Source organism: Populus alba, chromosome 6, assembly GCF_005239225.2.
Source record: "Populus alba chromosome 6, ASM523922v2, whole genome shotgun sequence".
NCBI classification, from domain to species: Eukaryota; Viridiplantae; Streptophyta; class Magnoliopsida; order Malpighiales; family Salicaceae; genus Populus; species Populus alba.
The window spans coordinates 19,939,113-19,956,207 of NC_133289.1; the positions used below are offsets into that span (position 1 = coordinate 19,939,113).

Consider the following 17,095-nt stretch of genomic DNA (forward strand, 5'->3'; position numbering starts at 1 on the left):
GGAGGCTTAAAGAGAGGGTATAAATGATTGAGGGGTAGTTGGTAATTGACTAATAGTTGATTAAATATAAATAAGAAGAAGAAAAAAAAAAAAGAATGATCTGATTTTGAGAGAAAGAGAGCTACGGGAGAGATAAGGGAAAGAGGAAGAAGAAGAGAAGAAAGGAGAGAAGGAAAGGAAGGAGAAGAGAAGTAGAGGAAATAAGTAAAAAGGTAAGATTTATAGTTTTAAGTGTATAATATGTTAAATTTCGGTTTTGATTAATTTTTGAGAGTTTTGAAGTTTGTATTTTGAGTTAATTGATGAATTAATTTGAAGTTAGGAGTTGATTATTGTGGTATTGATTAATTAGTTGATTTTGAGAGATTAAATTGAAGGATAATGATTTTGAGTTATGATTTTGTTTAAAATGGTGAAATGTGTTAGAAATCAGGGGATAACAGTAGGTGATCTGTTGAAATTCTGGGTTTGAGGTTGAAGATGACGAAAATTCAGTTTGGTCCCTCAATTTGCAGAAATTGCAGTTTAGTCCTCGAACTTTGGAAATTTTACAGATTGGTCCCTGGGGCATAAATTGAGGTTCTGAACAGAACTGAGGATGATTTAAGGGTAATATTCCAGTATAATTAGGAAGATATGATATTTTCAGTTTGGTCCTCCAATTTGACAAAAAGTATAATTTGACCCTAAAAATTTGGTAAAGTTCCAGAATGGTCCTTGGAGCATAATGATATATCCTGGACAGAATTGAGGATTAATTATGGATAAATTTCAGTATGGTTATATATTTACAGTTCGGTCCTCAAAATGTTGGTAAAATTACGTTTTGGTCCCTGTTTTTGGAAAATTATCATTTTAGTCCCTAAACTTGGAGATTAAGCCCAGTTTATTTTATGCATTGGTATCTTTTGTTTGATTTGTTTTTGAGTATATTGCATATATTTATTGTAGGTTCTCCTAACGATCCTTAATCGGATTTTCGGGTCTTTTGTTCTGACATTCCTTAGTTCAGTATTTTCCGGGTGAGTGGAATAATCTTTAATATGCATATAATATAAATAAATATGTATGTTGATTATACAATGAGTACAACTAGTAAATTTCTTGAATATTTATATATGTTGCTTTATTTTCCGAGTACTAATTTATTATTGAATTTTCACTCGCAATCTGTTAAAGTAAATTTCTATTTGATATGATATACGTTTCTTTGATGATTATGTGAATATTTGTTATGCTTGATATGGGACTTGTCAGTACTCCATGCTAACGGAGAATAGTTAGCCTGTGTGCACATAGTATCTGTTACCTAGCTGGTGAGAGAGGCATCAGCCTGTGGCGATTGATCATCCCACAGTGGTCACCGACGGGTGTCATCTGGTCACCGACGGGTGTCATCTGGTCACCTTCGGGTGTCATCTGGTCACCTTCGGGTGTCATCTGATCTCTGACATGTAATCCACTACGTTATAATAATATGTTACGTTATGATAACTATATGTTACGTTATGATAATATGTTTAGTAAGTATATGTATATGTATATGTATATGTATATGTATATTAAGATAAATCATCTTACAACTTATTAATATCTAAAATATCTAAAATGTATATTAAATGTTATTCCCTCACTGAGTTGGTTGAACTCACCTCTCATTTTTTAATATTATTTCAGGTTCTTAGTTTCTGGAACTTTGTTGAGTGTTTCCGCTTCTTCAGTTCTGGTCGGTATGCCTTGCTTGTTCGCGAGGCTTTCCTTTCAATTTTGATTTGATGTCTTAGACGCTCCACTGTTACCTTGTTTTAATTAAATTTGGATTTTGACAATGTAATGAGTATTATGAATTATTATTTTTGTTTTAATAACTATCTTTCGGTTTCATCAGTATTTGAATAATATAATATTTCTGAATATTATAAGCCGCTGCGTATTTTTGAACAAATTGTTCTTTTGATATGTCCGTTCTGAGGCTTAGCGTAGGTGAGGTGTCCTTTCGACACCGCTCCTACGTTGCCGGTCACGGATCCGGGATTCGGGTCGTGACAAAGGTGGTATCAGAGCATGGTTTTATTAAAACCTCGTAATCTATTTGTTTTTGTTAAAACCCTCGTAATATGTGGAGCTTAGGATCTATCTTGTCTTGATGTCATTCAATCTTTTCTATTAAGTTTCGAGGACGAAACTTTTATAAGGTGGGGAGATTGTGATGTTTTGTATTAAAAGGAATGAGAAAAGGCAACAAAGCCCTTGGAGGCTTAAAGAGAGGGTATAAATGATTGAGGGTAGTGTGGTAATTGACTAATAGTTGATAAATATAAATAAGAAGAAAAAAAAAAAAAGAATGATCTGATTTTGAGAGAAGAGAGCTACGGGAGAGATAAGGGAAAGAGGAAGAAGAAGAGAAGAAAGGAGAGAAGGAAAGGAAGGAGAAGAGAAGTAGAGGAAATAAGTAAAAAGGTAAGATTTATAGTTTTAAGTGTATAATATGTTAAATTTCGGTTTTGATTAATTTTGAGAGTTTTGAAGTTTGTATTTTGAGTTAATTGATGAATTAATTTGAAGGTTAGGAGTTGATTATTGTGGGTATTTGATTAATTAGTTGATTTTGAGAGATTAAATTGAAGGATAATGATTTTGAGTTATGATTTTGTTTAAATGGTGAAATTGTGTTAGAAATCAGGGGATAACAGTAGGTGATCTGTTGAAATTCTGGGTTTGAGGTTGAAGATGACGAAAATTCAGTTTGGTCCCTCAATTTGCAGAAATTGCAGTTTAGTCCTCGAACTTTGGAAATTTTACAGATTGGTCCCTGGGGCATAAATTGAGGTTCTGAACAGAACTGAGGATGATTTAAGGGTAATATTCCAGTATAATTAGGAAGATATGATATTTTCAGTTTGGTCCTCCAATTTGACAAAAAGTATAATTTGACCCTAAAAATTTGGTAAAGTTCCAGAATGGTCCTTGGAGCATAATGATATATCCTGGACAGAATTGAGGATTAATTATGGATAAATTTCAGTATGGTTATATATTTACAGTTCGGTCCTCAAAATGTTGGTAAAATTACGTTTTGGTCCCTGTTTTGGAAAATTATCATTTTAGTCCCTAAACTTGGGAGATTAAGCCCAGTTTATTTTATGCATTGGTATCTTTTGTTTGATTTGTTTTTGAGTATATTGCATATATTTATTGTAGGTTCTCCTAACGATCCTTAATCGGATTTTCGGGTCTTTTGTCTGACATTCCTTTAGTTCAGTATTTTCCGGGTGAGTGGAATAATCTTTAATATGCATATAATATAAATAAATATGTATGTTGATTATACAATGAGTACAACTAGTAAATTTCTTGAATATTTATATATGTTGCTTTATTTTCCGAGTACTAATTTATTATTGAATTTTCACTCGCAATCTGTTAAAGTAAATTCTATTTGATATGATATACGTTTCTTTGATGATTATGTGAATATTTGTTATGCCTTGATATGGGACTTGTCAGTACTCCATGCTAACGGAGAATAGTTAGCCTGTGTGCACATAGTATTCTGTTACCTAGCTGGTGAGAGAGGCATCAGCCTGTGGCGATTGATCATCCCACAGTGGTCACCGACGGGTGTCATCTGGTCACCGACGGGTGTCATCTGGTCACCTTCGGGTGTCATCTGGTCACCTTCGGGTGTCATCTGATCTCTGACATGTAATCCACTACGTTATAATAATATGTTACGTTATGATAACTATATGTTACGTTATGATAATATGTTTAGTAAGTATATGTATATGTATATGTATATGTATATGTATATTAAGATAAATCATCTTACAACTTATTAATATCTAAAATATCTAAAATGTATATTAAATGTTATTCCCTCACTGAGTTGGTTGAACTCACCTCTCATTTTTTTAATATTATTTCAGGTTCTTAGTTTCTGGAACTTTGTTGAGTGTTTCCGCTTCTTCAGTTCTGGTCGGTATGCCTTGCTTGTTCGCGAGGCTTTCCTTTCAATTTTGATTTGATGTCTTAGACGCTCCACTGTTACCTTGTTTTAATTAAATTTGGATTTTGACAATGTAATGAGTATTATGAATTATTATTTTTGTTTTAATAACTATCTTTCGGTTTCATCAGTATTTGAATAATATAATATTTCTGAATATTATAAGCCGCTGCGTATTTTTGAACAAATTGTTCTTTTGATATGTCCGTTCTGAGGCTTAGCGTAGGTGAGGTGTCCTTTCGACACCGCTCCTACGTTGCCGGTCACGGATCCGGGATTCGGGTCGTGACAACTTTATATAAAATAAAAAATAAACTAGTTTGTGTGCTGAGGTATTAAGTCCATGCGCGTATGAGATTTTTTAACAGGCTAGGAGTGCTAGAATAGGATTTTTAATTAAAGAAATATGTGTTTTTTTTTCTCCCAAGTCTGAGTCACTGAAATTCTTGTGAACGTCTATTTTAATTGGTAATTTTTAACTTAAAAAAAAACATTGATAAAAAAACCATTTTACCCCAAATTAAAAACTAAATGTGTGAATAAGAAAGAGGGATTTTGACTAAATAAATATTTTTTTTCTCAACAATTTTATGTGTTTGGTATTGTGGCAGCTTTTGTGGTTGTGATTTGAAAAAAATTGTTTTAGAAAAGGAATTTTTGACTGGGGTTGGTTTGGAATTTATATATGTTTAATTAAAATGTGGTTGAAATTGAGATTGGATAAAAAGTAGTTTAACATATTTGGTTAAAAATGTTTTCAAATTGAGGTTATAAAATAACTAAAAAAGATATATATTAATATTGATGGTTTTTAATTTAAATATTGCAGATTTAACTACTCCTACTATATCATTAAATAAATAATACTTTATATCAAATATTTTTTATTGTTCTATTAACCTATATACAATTCTATCATATATGAAATTCATCCGATAAGGACTATAATTTTCATGGTTTTTTGAGCGTGCAATAAAATCAGGTAAAATATAATCATAAATAAAATTAAGATCAAGATTAAATTTTGCAAACGCTACGTCATTATGCGATCTCCTTCTAATTTATGTAATGTCATTGAATAATATTAAACATTAGTTTTTTTTAATTAAAACATAATTAAAAAAAATAGATTTTTTTTTGGTCTACACTATTCAGGTAAACAATGCAAAATGAGTTAATTCATTATGCATAGATACGGCATAAGAGGGAGAAGCAGATCAACGCTGCTTTCAGGTAACTTGTGGCCAAAACATAAATTATATTTTTTTTTGGTCTACACTATTCAGGTAAACAATGCAAAATGAGTTAATTCATTATGCATAGATACGGCATAAGAGGGAGAAGCAGATCAACGCTGCTTTCAGGTAACTTGTGGCCAAAACATAAATTATAATGGGTCCTGTATATAGTAAATAATGTTTATGTTTAACCAAACGTTCTTGTTTATGTGATTTGCTTCAAAAATAGAAACAATCACATAAACAAACGCTCAAATCACTATATTTCTTTTAAATATTTATTTTAATCACCATAATTAATAAAAAACAATTCAAAATAAATATCATAACAAGTAAACAAATTAGCCAACACTATAAACTAAAAAAATAAAAAATTCAGTATAGTGCATGCACTATTCACCAAGGCAGAAACATTGTGACTTACATTATTCATTTTAAGTGAAATATTTAAAAGTTCAATTTAATTCTTAAAGCTTTTTTTTCTTTTTATTTCTTATAGTTTCAGGTGTTTATGTGTTTGGTGCTAAAATTCTTTTTACTTTTGTTTGAGTCCTCATGTATTAGAAGAGAAAAAACTGTAGAAAAAAAAAAAGAAAAAAGAAAAGAAATATTATGACTAATAATATTTTAGTCATAAAAAAACCAATCTTTATGCAAATGAAAATGAGATTCAATGGAAGCACTTAGTTAGAAAAAATTAAAAAAATTTATACACTCAAATAACAAAAATGAATACAAAAAAACTTGAGTATAAGAAATAAAAAATTTGCAAACAAAATATGTAATATATATATATCTCTCTTTCTCTCAATCATAATTAACATTTCAACTATTTTCACTTTATTCTACCAATGATTTACCTTGAAAATTTATCCTCTTTTTTTAACTCTCTGCCAAACCCATTTCCTGACAAGGAAGAGCCTCGTGATCCAAGGTCAGGAGCTTTTTTGTTTTCACGTCTTTCGGCCTCATAATGTGTGATTGGATGGATCCTAAGAAGAGCTCCTTGCCTGGACATGGTTGGAAAAATTGTTTTTTTTTTTTTTTTCTTGTTCTTAATACACGACAAGCATACATGTGAAGCTAAATATTTTTGCCAAACACCTCTCACTAGCTCGGTGTGTTTAAAAAAAATAAAAAAAATATTAAATTTTAATTTTAAATTCTCTGTCTTATCATCGAGTTAATGCAAAGAAAATTATTATTATTTTATTTAATCTTAACATATAGGTTTAGAATGTGTTTATATATATATATTAAGTGGTTAATTTTTAAAATATTTTTTGTTTTAAAATAAATTAAAATAATATTTTTTTTGTTTAAAAATTACTTATAACATTAATATATTAAAATAATTAAAAAGATTTATTTTTAAATAAATTTTTTTATATATATTTTTAAAACATAAAAATAAACAGCAAAATAGTGCAAAGAAAATATAACAGTTGAAAGGCAGAGACCGTAAAATACATATATACAACTCCAAGAGACCATACAAAATTGATCCTGCTGCTACTCGCCCTAATTTATTTTCCTAATACAATAATGAGCACCACGTATTCTTGACAATCAATTTCACACGACCAATTATTTAAAAAGAGAAAAGGAGGAAAATTAACAAAAAAAAAAAAACGAGAGAGAGTGGAAAACAGGGGAGCAACAACGACTTGATCACATCACCAAGTCATCCCCAAAGAGGTAGAGAATTCTCTCAACAGCCCAACTAGGCTCAGCCCTGGTCCTAGCCAGGCTCTGCGAGGTTGTCAGCAGAGGTGCCCTACACAGAGGGCAGGTGTTGTGATTCTCATCATGCTCATGATCGTGATCTACCCATCTATCAATGCAATCACTGTGGAACACGTGGCAGCAGTTCCTCAACTCTCTGACCTCATCTTGATCCCTCAGCTGGCTCAAGCAGACAGCGCATGTGTCACAAACTCCTGGCATCCTCTCTGTGACATCACCAAAAGTGGTCAAGATCAGACCGTCCCTAATTTGCTGCGAAGAAGGAACAGGATGAGATTGCTGCAGAGAATCATTGCTGGGAGAGGCTAAATGGGTTCTGTTTTTGAATCTCAGAGCCCAAGCCAAGGCCCATCTCAAGACTGCTAATACAAGAGCTGCCTTGTATAAAAGATGGGTCACCATCAACCCTGACTCTTCTACAAAAAAACCCATCAAATTTAACCAATGCAAACAATAGAGAGCAGTAGTTAAGCAACGAATCTGAAAAGGAAGAAACCCTAGAGGAGAGAACGAAAGCAAGTAAAAAGCAGAGAGGGGAAGAGAAGGAGGAAGAAGAAGAAGAGAGAAAGGGGGAAGTTGAAATGAGCATCTGGGTGCTTTATAAAGGCAAAGGTGAGGGGTTATAATGGTGGGAGCCTTTTGCTTTTCCTTTTTATTTTTTATTTTTTTTTGTTAGGTGTCATATCTGTTAGGAATAAAGTGTGTCGCTACCGACTATATAGTGATTAGGTCACTGTCATGTGCGTTCGTGTAGGTCATAACACGTAAGGACGGTGGCTTCGTATCGCAATTTCTTTTTATTTTAATAAAATGTAATTAATCCTTGAAAAAGAAAGAAGGAAAAGTTAAAGCAGCAAAGCAACTAGGACCTCAAAATTTGTTCAGTAAAGTTTATTTAATGAAGCCCGGTATACCATTTCTTTAACTTAGACTTCATTTATTTTCTACGAAATCATGTAAAATCCTGTGACTATAAATAAATAAATAACTTGCTCCAAGTGGGTGTTTAAAAAAACTAATTTAAAGTTACCCCAAAATCAAGTTTGATTTTTTTAAGACTCGGATTAATTTGTAGCTTTTGGCAGTTCAGCTCCGACGCCCTTGTCTAGACTGGAAAGGAAAAGGACGGGAAAACGAGCTGGTTGCATCATCATCAACCTTCGACATGGACAGGCAAATAACACCAAAGGCAAAGACTATTAGGTGAGGATAGGAAGGGTTTATGTCATTTGCAATTCGGAGGTCACTTTCTTTTTTCATGGGCACGTGAGAAATGACCCCATCACGCATGTAAATTCCACTTATCCGAGTCAGAACCCACGAAAAAAGGCGTGATGATATCTAATTACTTTCTTACAAAGTTACAGGTATTCAAGCAAGCGAGAAAATAATTACAAGACAAGACACCGTTTCATCTCTGTTCCTTAAACAAAGAATTAACTTACTTGTACCTAAAAGGAGTCAATAACACCTCATAATCCACCATGTTCCAGTCTAATCAAGGATCGTGTTTATGCATATATATCCATACAGGGTAGGCTTCAAGTCCACGGATAGAGGCCGAGCCATCATGTCTTTTGATTTTCAACATTGATGTTCCCATGTTGCTATCTCTACTTTTTATCACACTTCAAGTGATAATGATGATGTCATTCTCGGAAGATTGTGGGTTTCGAATCAGTCGTCAAGTTCACATAAGGCTCTGAAACAGGGGGGGGGGAGGGCTTCAAGAGAGAATCGAATAATCTTATCCTATGCTGTATTTCAAAAGCCATGAAGAAAAAAGGCAAAAGGAGGAATGTTACACCCACACGCACACGCACAAAAGAAAGAAAAAATTGGAGAGGAAACTGTTATGACGTTGAGCAAGTGTTAGTTCAATTAGATTTGCTGACTAGTTGTGACCACATACGTAGGCGGATACCAAGAGCACAAGAATGTGAAATATACTGGACGTAAGGCAAGCATACAGTATCTAAAACATGGAAATACCTCCTTTGTTAATATTATTCCACGATATATGATCTTCAATCAGCGCTTTAATTTAAATAAATTTAATAAAATATACAGTTTGGAAAGAAAAGAAACCGCATAATATGGATCCGGCTGCAATATTGGAGGTAAAATCCAATATACAAATAGTGTTCTTTCAAATAGTCTCCGAATATTCTCCATCTTGCTAGACAAAGTTCTTGCGCAAAAAGCGAGCATTTTATTGCGATGCTCAAGGAATCGCATTCGACACTCTCCATGAGCTGATGAGCAGCAGCCCATCTGATCGGGTGCACAATATACATTGTACAAACAAATACATAACTTAATCAACACAATTTATTCAGAAAACAGACAGCTTGCACATATGGAGATTAAAGACATGTTCAATTTACAAGCTGTTATGTGGGCCCTGCTGTCCACTTTCTTCCATTTTCTGTTTCATCTTGTACTGCAAAGTTGCAGGAGCACAGTCCAATGGCGTTTCCCCTAGAAAAGAAGTAATGCGTTAGCATAAAGTAGAATGTTAGGGACCGACAGCACTCACAACTTATGACTAGTAAGTTTATCTTGGATGAGATAAAATAAATTATCGTCCTCGGTCATCCTAGCACATCATCATTCACTAGAACCACATTTAACCTTGCTTGCAAAGTGCAATTTAACTTTTCTTTGTTTCCCTGGATAACTAAAAACATATGATAGAATACAACCCTTCAATAACAAGATGATTACTCCACGAGTCCCTTGTTACCACAAGCCTGAAAGAGTTCCTGGGCACATTTTCAAACTTTCAGAACCCTAAAAACATGACCTGTTGCTTTCAACATGCCAATTCATTGAAAAAATTTCAATCTTACTAAAATTGTTTCACCAAAAAGTCTACACGAGCCTTGCAAATCTTAAAAGATTCCGTGATGACATGGGGATCTATTTTAAACGGATTATGTGAATAACCTAACAAATACTGTAAGAACTTATAGGACAAATCTAGATCCAAAAAGAGATTTTGTTGTACCACACTAAGTTAATAGCTTAAAACAAAGATATCAGGAGATTTGACAATCAGTTCTGGCTCAAATTTTTCAAGGTAATTATACAGATAATTTTCTTTTGAGAGGCCATGCCGTTGCTTATCGAACCGTTGAATCTCTTGGAGATAGGATCTAGGCCCGGATGGTGCTGTTTGAGCCATTTTTGATATTTTTTCTAGTTTTTTTTTCTGAATTTATTGTTTAATTCGGGTTTTTGTTATAATTTCCTTGATACATTTGAATTCTAGTTGTTCCCTAGCAGAGGTAAGAGTTTTATGATCTATTTATACATCTTGTAAACCTCCGAGGCAAACTTCATTAATTTTATTTTTAGATAAATAAATTGTGAAATTAGAATTTACATTTGCAACCATTTTCACTCATTTAAAAATGTTGCGTTTTTTGTACTGTTGTTGTCCTTGTAGCTTTTGCATGCATCAGTTGGTATTAGAACCTAACAATCCCAAGTTTATATTGCTTGTTGCGCGCTGTTTACAACCATGCTTGAAAGAGATAATGGAGCAGGATGTTGCCAAGAAAGGGACGAGGAGGCCTCCTTCAGGACAGAAACATTCAGGACCTCATCATGGAGGACATGTAGAGACAAGTTATGAAATTGAATCGCAGGTTAGAAGAGAAAGAGCTGCATGAACAGAACCAAAACCAGGAAAGTGAAAATGGATCCCTAGCCAATATTGAAAACTAGAAGAATGATTAGAAGAGACAGCCCCTTGAACGAAAAGAGAACAGATCTAGAGATTTTGGGTTTCACATTAAAATCTTTGATGCAAGAACATTACAAGCGAAAGAGTTCATAGATTGGAATGAATTTTTTAGTACAAAGAGATCCAGAACATATTAGATTAAAGCTTATTGCAATCAAATTAAAAGGTAAGGCTTCTGCCTGATTGGAACAGTTGAAGAGGTCGCAAGAAAGGCAAGAGAAGCCAAGAATTTGTGACATTGAAAATGAAGAAGATGAGGGGGTACTTCTTTCCATTCAGCTATACATAAACCTTGTACCAAAGATTTCATATGTTGAAACAATGAGGTAAATCTGTCAACGATTATTACTAATGAATTTTATCAATTAATGACCAGAAATTACCTGGCAAAAATGAAAGAACAGCTAGTGGCGAGATACCCAAGTGGGTTATGACAGTCTATCTAGGACGTGTTATGTCTATAGTCTTTGTGAACAGTTTTGGAGGTGTGTCAGAGGACCTTGACTGTGGAGAAGACCAGGGCTGTAAATAGAGGTTTTTGGACAGATTAGTATAACAGAGTAGGGTCCAATTGTATTTCAAGACCAAGATCCCCCCAAAACAAATATGATCAGCAAAATCAATACATGACATGCCATAGTTCTAGTTCAGCTTTCATGATTCGTTGTTATAGCAGTGATGAAATAGGGCATCAGGCTAGTCAATGTAGTAGCAAAATAGAAAGTCTTTTAGGAAAGAATTTGTTGATAGAGTAGCCAGCAGATGGTGAGACTGATCATGTTTACGAGGATTCTGATAATAGTGAAGGGATTTTGAATGGGAATGGCGGTATTACACTTAGTTGTTTGAAAAATCATGCAGTCACCCAAAGGTGATTCAAGACAAAATTGATAGCGTTTTAACATCTTCCAAACAACTTGTACAATAAATGACAAGGTATGTAGTTTGATCATCGATAGTGGTAGTTATGAGAATAATATGTCATTTGAAATGGTGGAGAAGTTGCAACTTGTGACAAAAAAACACCTCACCCCTTACAAACTGAAATAATTGAATGAAAACAAGGTAATTGTGAACAAACATTGTCTTATTTTGTTTTCCATAGGCAAGACAGAATTTGATAATGTTTGGTGTGATGTGGTGGCTATGTATACGTGTCATATACTATTAGATAGACCTTGACAATATGACAAGAATGTTGTGCATGTTAGGAGGCATAATACATATACCCTTAGTAGAAAAAGGAAACGTATAATACTAGCACCTAGAAAGGAGGAGGCAATTGTTGAAGGCAAAGGTAAAAAAAAGTTTTTTTATCTACATTTGTGGAGAAGAAGAAGACAAGATAAGAGAAAAGAGAGGAGAAGAAGGAGGTGAAGAGTCTGAAAAGGGGCAGTAATGGTTTGGCATGGAACAAGCCATTAACAATCAGTGGCTCTATCATGAACAAGACTGTTTCGGGAATTGATTTTTGGCTTACTTTATCCGAGTTGATTGCAAGATAGAGGTCCAAAAGTGTTCAACGACAATGTTAGCAATGTGATTACCAGAACTCAGGACGAGTTCTTTCTAACCTAGAGAGAAAGATGATGTCAAGCTTGCAAAGTTATGGTTCCACGAGTAGTTTTTCTATGAGAATGACTTAACAAATGTTTTTATGGACCGGTGAGACAAGTCTAGACTAAAAAAAAAGTCTAGTCACAAGAGACTGAGTTAGCATCTTAAAACAAAGATATCAGGAGATTTAACTGTTGAATCGAGCTCAAATTTTTCAAGGTGATTCTCAGGAAGTTTTCTTGTAAGAAACCATTGCGTCACTTAACGGATCGTTAAATCTTAAAAAAAAAATCTTGTTTAGGTCAATTTTGTTACTTTTCCTAAGCTTTTTTCAAATTTATTGTTTAATTCGGATTTTTGTTTTAATTTTCTTGGTACTTTTGGATTTCTAGTTATTTTCTAGTAAAGTTAGAGTTTTCTGACCTATTTATAAGTTATGTAAACCTCTAAAGAGGTAGGCGTCATTAATTTTATTTTCAAAAAAATAAATTGTGAATTTAGAGTTCACATCTACAATCTTTTTCACTCAATAAAATTGTTTTATGTATTGTTGTTTTTATAGCTTTCACCAGCATCGTTCCCTTATCTAATCAAACAATTTAATGAAACTGGCACCATAGCTACACATGATGCTGGATATAAGATTAATTACCTTGCGCATTCTTGTAGTTCATGCTTGCTCCAGAGTCCATGAGGATGAAAGCTATATCAGTTCTATTAAACAGTGCAGCCTACACCCAATCCATCCTTTCATTAGTTTCATACTTTTAACAGGCAAGCAAAATATATTATGAAAAGAAAGTGAGAGATTATTACCAAATGTAGCAATGACATTCCTTGCTTATCATGATAGTTTGCATCCACACCCTGTTGAGATATTAATGTTTAAGTTCATTTTCAAATCTGATTTTGCTTTAAAGATGGTGAATACCTCACTCAGAAGCTTCTTGACTGCAACAGTATCACCATTCTTTATGGCTTCCCTTAAACCCTAAGCAGAACACATACATGGGCACAAACAACTGATCCATGAAACTCTTTATGAAAAAAAAAAAAAAAATCCCCTTGAGACTATCTTAAGTGGATTATACCTCTCCATTGACATCATAATCCATCTGAGGTTTATCAACACCACCATTTGTCATTTGGCCATGATTGAAAACTGAACTGCAAGTTTTTCACAAGCTAATGAAGAACCTTGGTAGAACACAATTTCCCACCAACTTTACAAGCCAGCAGCCAAATATATAAATGAAACAAGAAAAATGATACAACAATATGAATTCCAAACAAAGTAGTCATCTCATTTCTGTCTATCTAGTAACTTAACTCTGGTCCTATAATGTGGTTTAGCTTCCCTGCAATGCACAATTTGCATCTATTTTAGCTACTTTGTGCCCATGCAGGATCATGTTTCACAAAATAAACAATTGTGGAGTTAGAGTACTGGGTTTAAGATTCACAAGTTGGAAACCCAAAAGTCACTCATTAACTCATATTTCAATGTGGGATAATGTTAGATGACCAAAGGTCAAGAGCGAAAATGGCAGGTGGGAGAGGGTGAGTTTACAATCTTATTTAAATCCATTAACAAAAAATTGTACACTTTTGTACAGTTAACTTCCATGATCTTGCAATTCCACCTGCCAACCTGAATTTTTTAATAAACCATTGTGCATCTGCAAGACCAACAATGACTGCCCAGCAAGAAACTAGTTTCCTTCACCACAAAGTAGCTGTATGGTGAAGTATTTTCATCCAAAGTAATTCAATTCTAACTTTTATCCTAGGAAAGTTATATTACAATTTACAAGATATATAATACTTGATTCCTGATTTAACTATAATGATTCCGCAGTATCCTATTATGTGAATCTTAATATTTCTTTTAGATCTTTAAAATTGGCATCATCTGTTGCACTACTAGCATGTTACCAAGATAGACACTCAATGCTCAGTGGTTTTCTGAGCTCAAGCTCAGCCAATGATGATATATGCCCTATGAATAGATGTCTTTAGAATATGCAAGAGATGCTGATTGTTTCCATTTCCTTGCAAGGGATGATTGCTACTTTAAAACCATTGATATAATTGAAATTGATGAGGTCAGCACCATAAGTTTCTCTTTAATCATTGTCCCCCTTTGGCCTCCAATGAGGACCAATTCTGGTTGTTTACCTATTCCACAGATATGTGATAAGGTACTTAAAAAGAAAAAGGAACATGAACCATATTACAGAATACAAAAAAGAAAAAGAAAAAAGGAGAATGGGATGACAGGAAGAGAATCAAATACAAGATGATAACCTTTGCACCTGTAATTACCAATGGAACACAAACCAAGTCACTAGTGAACAGAATAAAGCTTTCCAGTGAACATACCTAGGCTTGCTGCTTGAAGTAGAACCTCTATTCTTCGGAGTAGCATCTGTTTTCTTTGGTTTTGGATTCAATTGGGATGTGAATGTGGAAGAAGGTTTTGTCTGTTACATAATGGATTAAGTAAATTACCTCCACACGTGGAATAGGGAATCTAAAACCATTAAAGAAAAAACATACCTGCATGGGAACTGGATCTGTTTTTGCTGTTGGTGCTTCACATATGCATAAAGGCATCCCACACGTGCACTCAATAGCACCTACGGTAGATTGTTGCATTATGGCCGGCTCCAGTTTTGGATGTATTTCTGCATCAATGTCTACTCTAGAAACTTTATCTATTACGGAATCAACTCCCTCCACAGAAACTTGGGATTCAACTTTCTCTGATCTGTATAAAACAAAGTTCATGATAACTGAATAAAGAAGAATGACTTTCATAAAGATGAAAAGAAAGGACAAGAGAATGAAAAATCCTTCAGTGGCCCTGAGCTACATGAAGATCATCGATATCTACACACAACTGACAACGCAAAGAAGAGAGAACAGGGTGTAAAAGCATCTCTTTAAGCTAAGATAGGAATCATGATAAAGCCCCATCTTGGCTGATGAAGCCAGTATGCATAACCAAGAGCAACAGAGAAATGTTTACTACCTTAAGAAAGACAAATACATCTCCAAGAACAAGATAATTGACATAAATGTACTTTGCAAAGGATCCCTCCATTAACCAGGGCCTTAGGAAAAAAATACGATTCAATCTGCAAGTATCTCTATTCCTATCTCTATCCACAGGGAGTATTCTGCAACAAATTATGAACCATATATCCATAAACCTAAAGACCTATTCTTAAATAGCAAGCACGTTACTCTTTGCAATCCTAGAGGGTGAAAGAGGAACGGCTACTGTTGACAAAATGTTAACATAACAATCCAAGACAAGTATATGTGCAGAGAAGCAAGCCCACGGAATCAAAGGCATGAAGAAAAGACTGCATTTTCGCATAACAGGAAAGATACAGAATGGCATGTTAGTACAATTAAATTTCGAAACTAAGAGCAAAAATTCGATAAAGTTGAAGAGTAATTTACCGAGTAGAATCATTAAAGCAATCAGCACAAACTCTAACATTCGAGAGTATTCCAAACTGCGGCAAAGCCTGGATTGATTAATGCGCGCGCGCGCGAGCACACATTAAAAAAAATAGAAAAAAAGGAGCAAATTGACTGCCAAACACCAAGAGAGAGGGAAAGAGAGAAAGAAACGGCAGACCAAATAATTTGATGAATGTTCATGGCATAACGTCCTACCGCAACAACGGCAATGATGCTGCAAAAATAAATTAAATTAGAACTTGATCAACTTCATCGAACAGTTTAGATCAATCCACGATCGCGGCATAGATTAGATCGAATCAATCAGTTGTTTCTATTGTCATTAATTTTAATTGATTGTTATATTGAGAAAGGAGGAAGAAGAGGAGAATACGCGGCGACGGAAAGTGTTGAAGCTGCATTTGCAGACGTCACAGCGAGCTGCTTCTTGAAAAGGTGGAGGCTCCTCCGTTGACATTACTTTCTTCCTTGCTGGTCGCCGATCTTGTTATTAGCTCTGAGAATAGTTTCTTTCAGTCTCCAATTTTCAATTTGATTTTCTTTTCCTGGATTCTTTTGCTTATCCGTTTTCTGTTATCGGGTTGCTCGCTGTGATCGCACCCGAATGCACCGTCTACTGATACGGTGTCGTGCAAGAACGTTGTTGTATTGGGAATATGAGGGTTTAAAATGATTTTTATTTAAAAATATATTAAAATAAAATATTTTTAATTTTTTAAATTATTTTTAATATCAAATCTGAAAATATAAAAAAAAAATCATTTTAAATAAAAAAATTCAAAATTTTTAAAAATGTGATTCACAAGCCCTCTCTCTCTACTCCCATCTACAAGTTTGTTTTGTAGTTTAAATTATTTTTTTCTATTAAAAAAACGTATTAAATTGATAATTTTTGAATTTTTTTATATGTATGGACATTAAAAATTAAAAATATATATTAATTCAATATATTTTTAATTAAAATATATTTTTATAAAATATATGGCATCGTATTAAAAAAATACATGGAGTATTTATGACAATCATTTTCTTGGGATTCCCAGACAATTTCTTTCCGTGGGGTATCCTGTGTGTTTGCGGTACAATTATTCAAAAGAAAGCAAGGATCAATTGTTAGTAGAGCATAAAAATAAAAATAAAAATAAGAAATAGTAATGAATTAGATTGAGATGAGTTTTTTTTTTTTTTCCCCGCTTATCTTTGATTCAGAATATCTAAATTCGTTTTCAATTCTCGCTTTCATCCTGATGGGGGATGAACGCAAAAACCCCTATCAAAGAGTATCCAATGCAATTCCAA

At 33.8% G+C, this 17,095-nt stretch overlaps 2 protein-coding genes and 1 long non-coding RNA gene across 4 annotated transcripts; 1 reads left to right on the forward strand and 2 right to left on the reverse strand.

Moving 5' to 3' along the window:
* The first annotated feature begins 86 nt into the window (after nucleotides 1-86).
* LOC140955688 (uncharacterized) lies at nucleotides 87-4,139 on the forward strand. The gene is made up of 4 exons (XR_012170084.1): nucleotides 87-212; nucleotides 1,678-2,460; nucleotides 3,202-3,272; nucleotides 3,930-4,139. It is a non-coding gene; the product is annotated as an uncharacterized lncRNA (long non-coding RNA).
* A 2,547-nt stretch (nucleotides 4,140-6,686) lies between these two features.
* On the reverse strand, nucleotides 6,687-7,589 carry LOC118030616 (E3 ubiquitin-protein ligase ATL4). Its single transcript, XM_035034791.2, has one exon. It carries the CDS (start codon nucleotides 7,423-7,425, stop codon nucleotides 6,919-6,921), a length of 507 nt encoding a protein of 168 aa, XP_034890682.1. The 5' UTR covers nucleotides 7,426-7,589; the 3' UTR covers nucleotides 6,687-6,918.
* A 1,480-nt stretch (nucleotides 7,590-9,069) lies between these two features.
* LOC118030618 (uncharacterized) lies at nucleotides 9,070-16,416 on the reverse strand. 2 transcript variants are annotated; one of them, XM_035034793.2, is made up of 10 exons: nucleotides 16,170-16,413; nucleotides 15,954-16,010; nucleotides 15,773-15,840; nucleotides 14,861-15,071; nucleotides 14,684-14,784; nucleotides 13,393-13,468; nucleotides 13,233-13,292; nucleotides 13,118-13,168; nucleotides 12,954-13,032; nucleotides 9,070-9,474 (listed from the first exon to the last, which is right to left on the reverse strand). In XM_035034793.2, exons 1-10 carry the CDS (start codon nucleotides 16,251-16,253, stop codon nucleotides 9,377-9,379), a joined length of 885 nt encoding a protein of 294 aa, XP_034890684.1. In that variant the 5' UTR covers nucleotides 16,254-16,413; the 3' UTR covers nucleotides 9,070-9,376. The 2 variants fall into 2 exon arrangements, with proteins under 2 accessions (XP_034890684.1, XP_073266140.1); XM_073410039.1 differs by lacking the exon at nucleotides 9,070-9,474 and adding an exon at nucleotides 9,510-11,266 and having other exon boundaries at nucleotides 16,170-16,416.
* Nucleotides 16,417-17,095: the final 679 nt, after the last annotated feature.

Coding starts and splice junctions, on each gene's coding strand:
- LOC118030618 (XM_035034793.2), bottom strand. CDS start 16,253: ATGTCAACGGAGGAGCCTCCACCTTTTCAAGAAGCAGCTCGCTGTGAC. Junction 16,011..16,169: donor TCAACACTTTCCGTCGCCGC/GTATTCTCCTCT, acceptor TTATTTTTGCAG/CATCATTGCCGTTGTTGCGG. Junction 13,469..14,683: donor ACTTCAAGCAGCAAGCCTAG/GTATGTTCACTG, acceptor AAAAACTTGCAG/TTCAGTTTTCAATCATGGCC.
- LOC118030616 (XM_035034791.2), bottom strand. CDS start 7,425: ATGGGTTTTTTTGTAGAAGAGTCAGGGTTGATGGTGACCCATCTTTTA.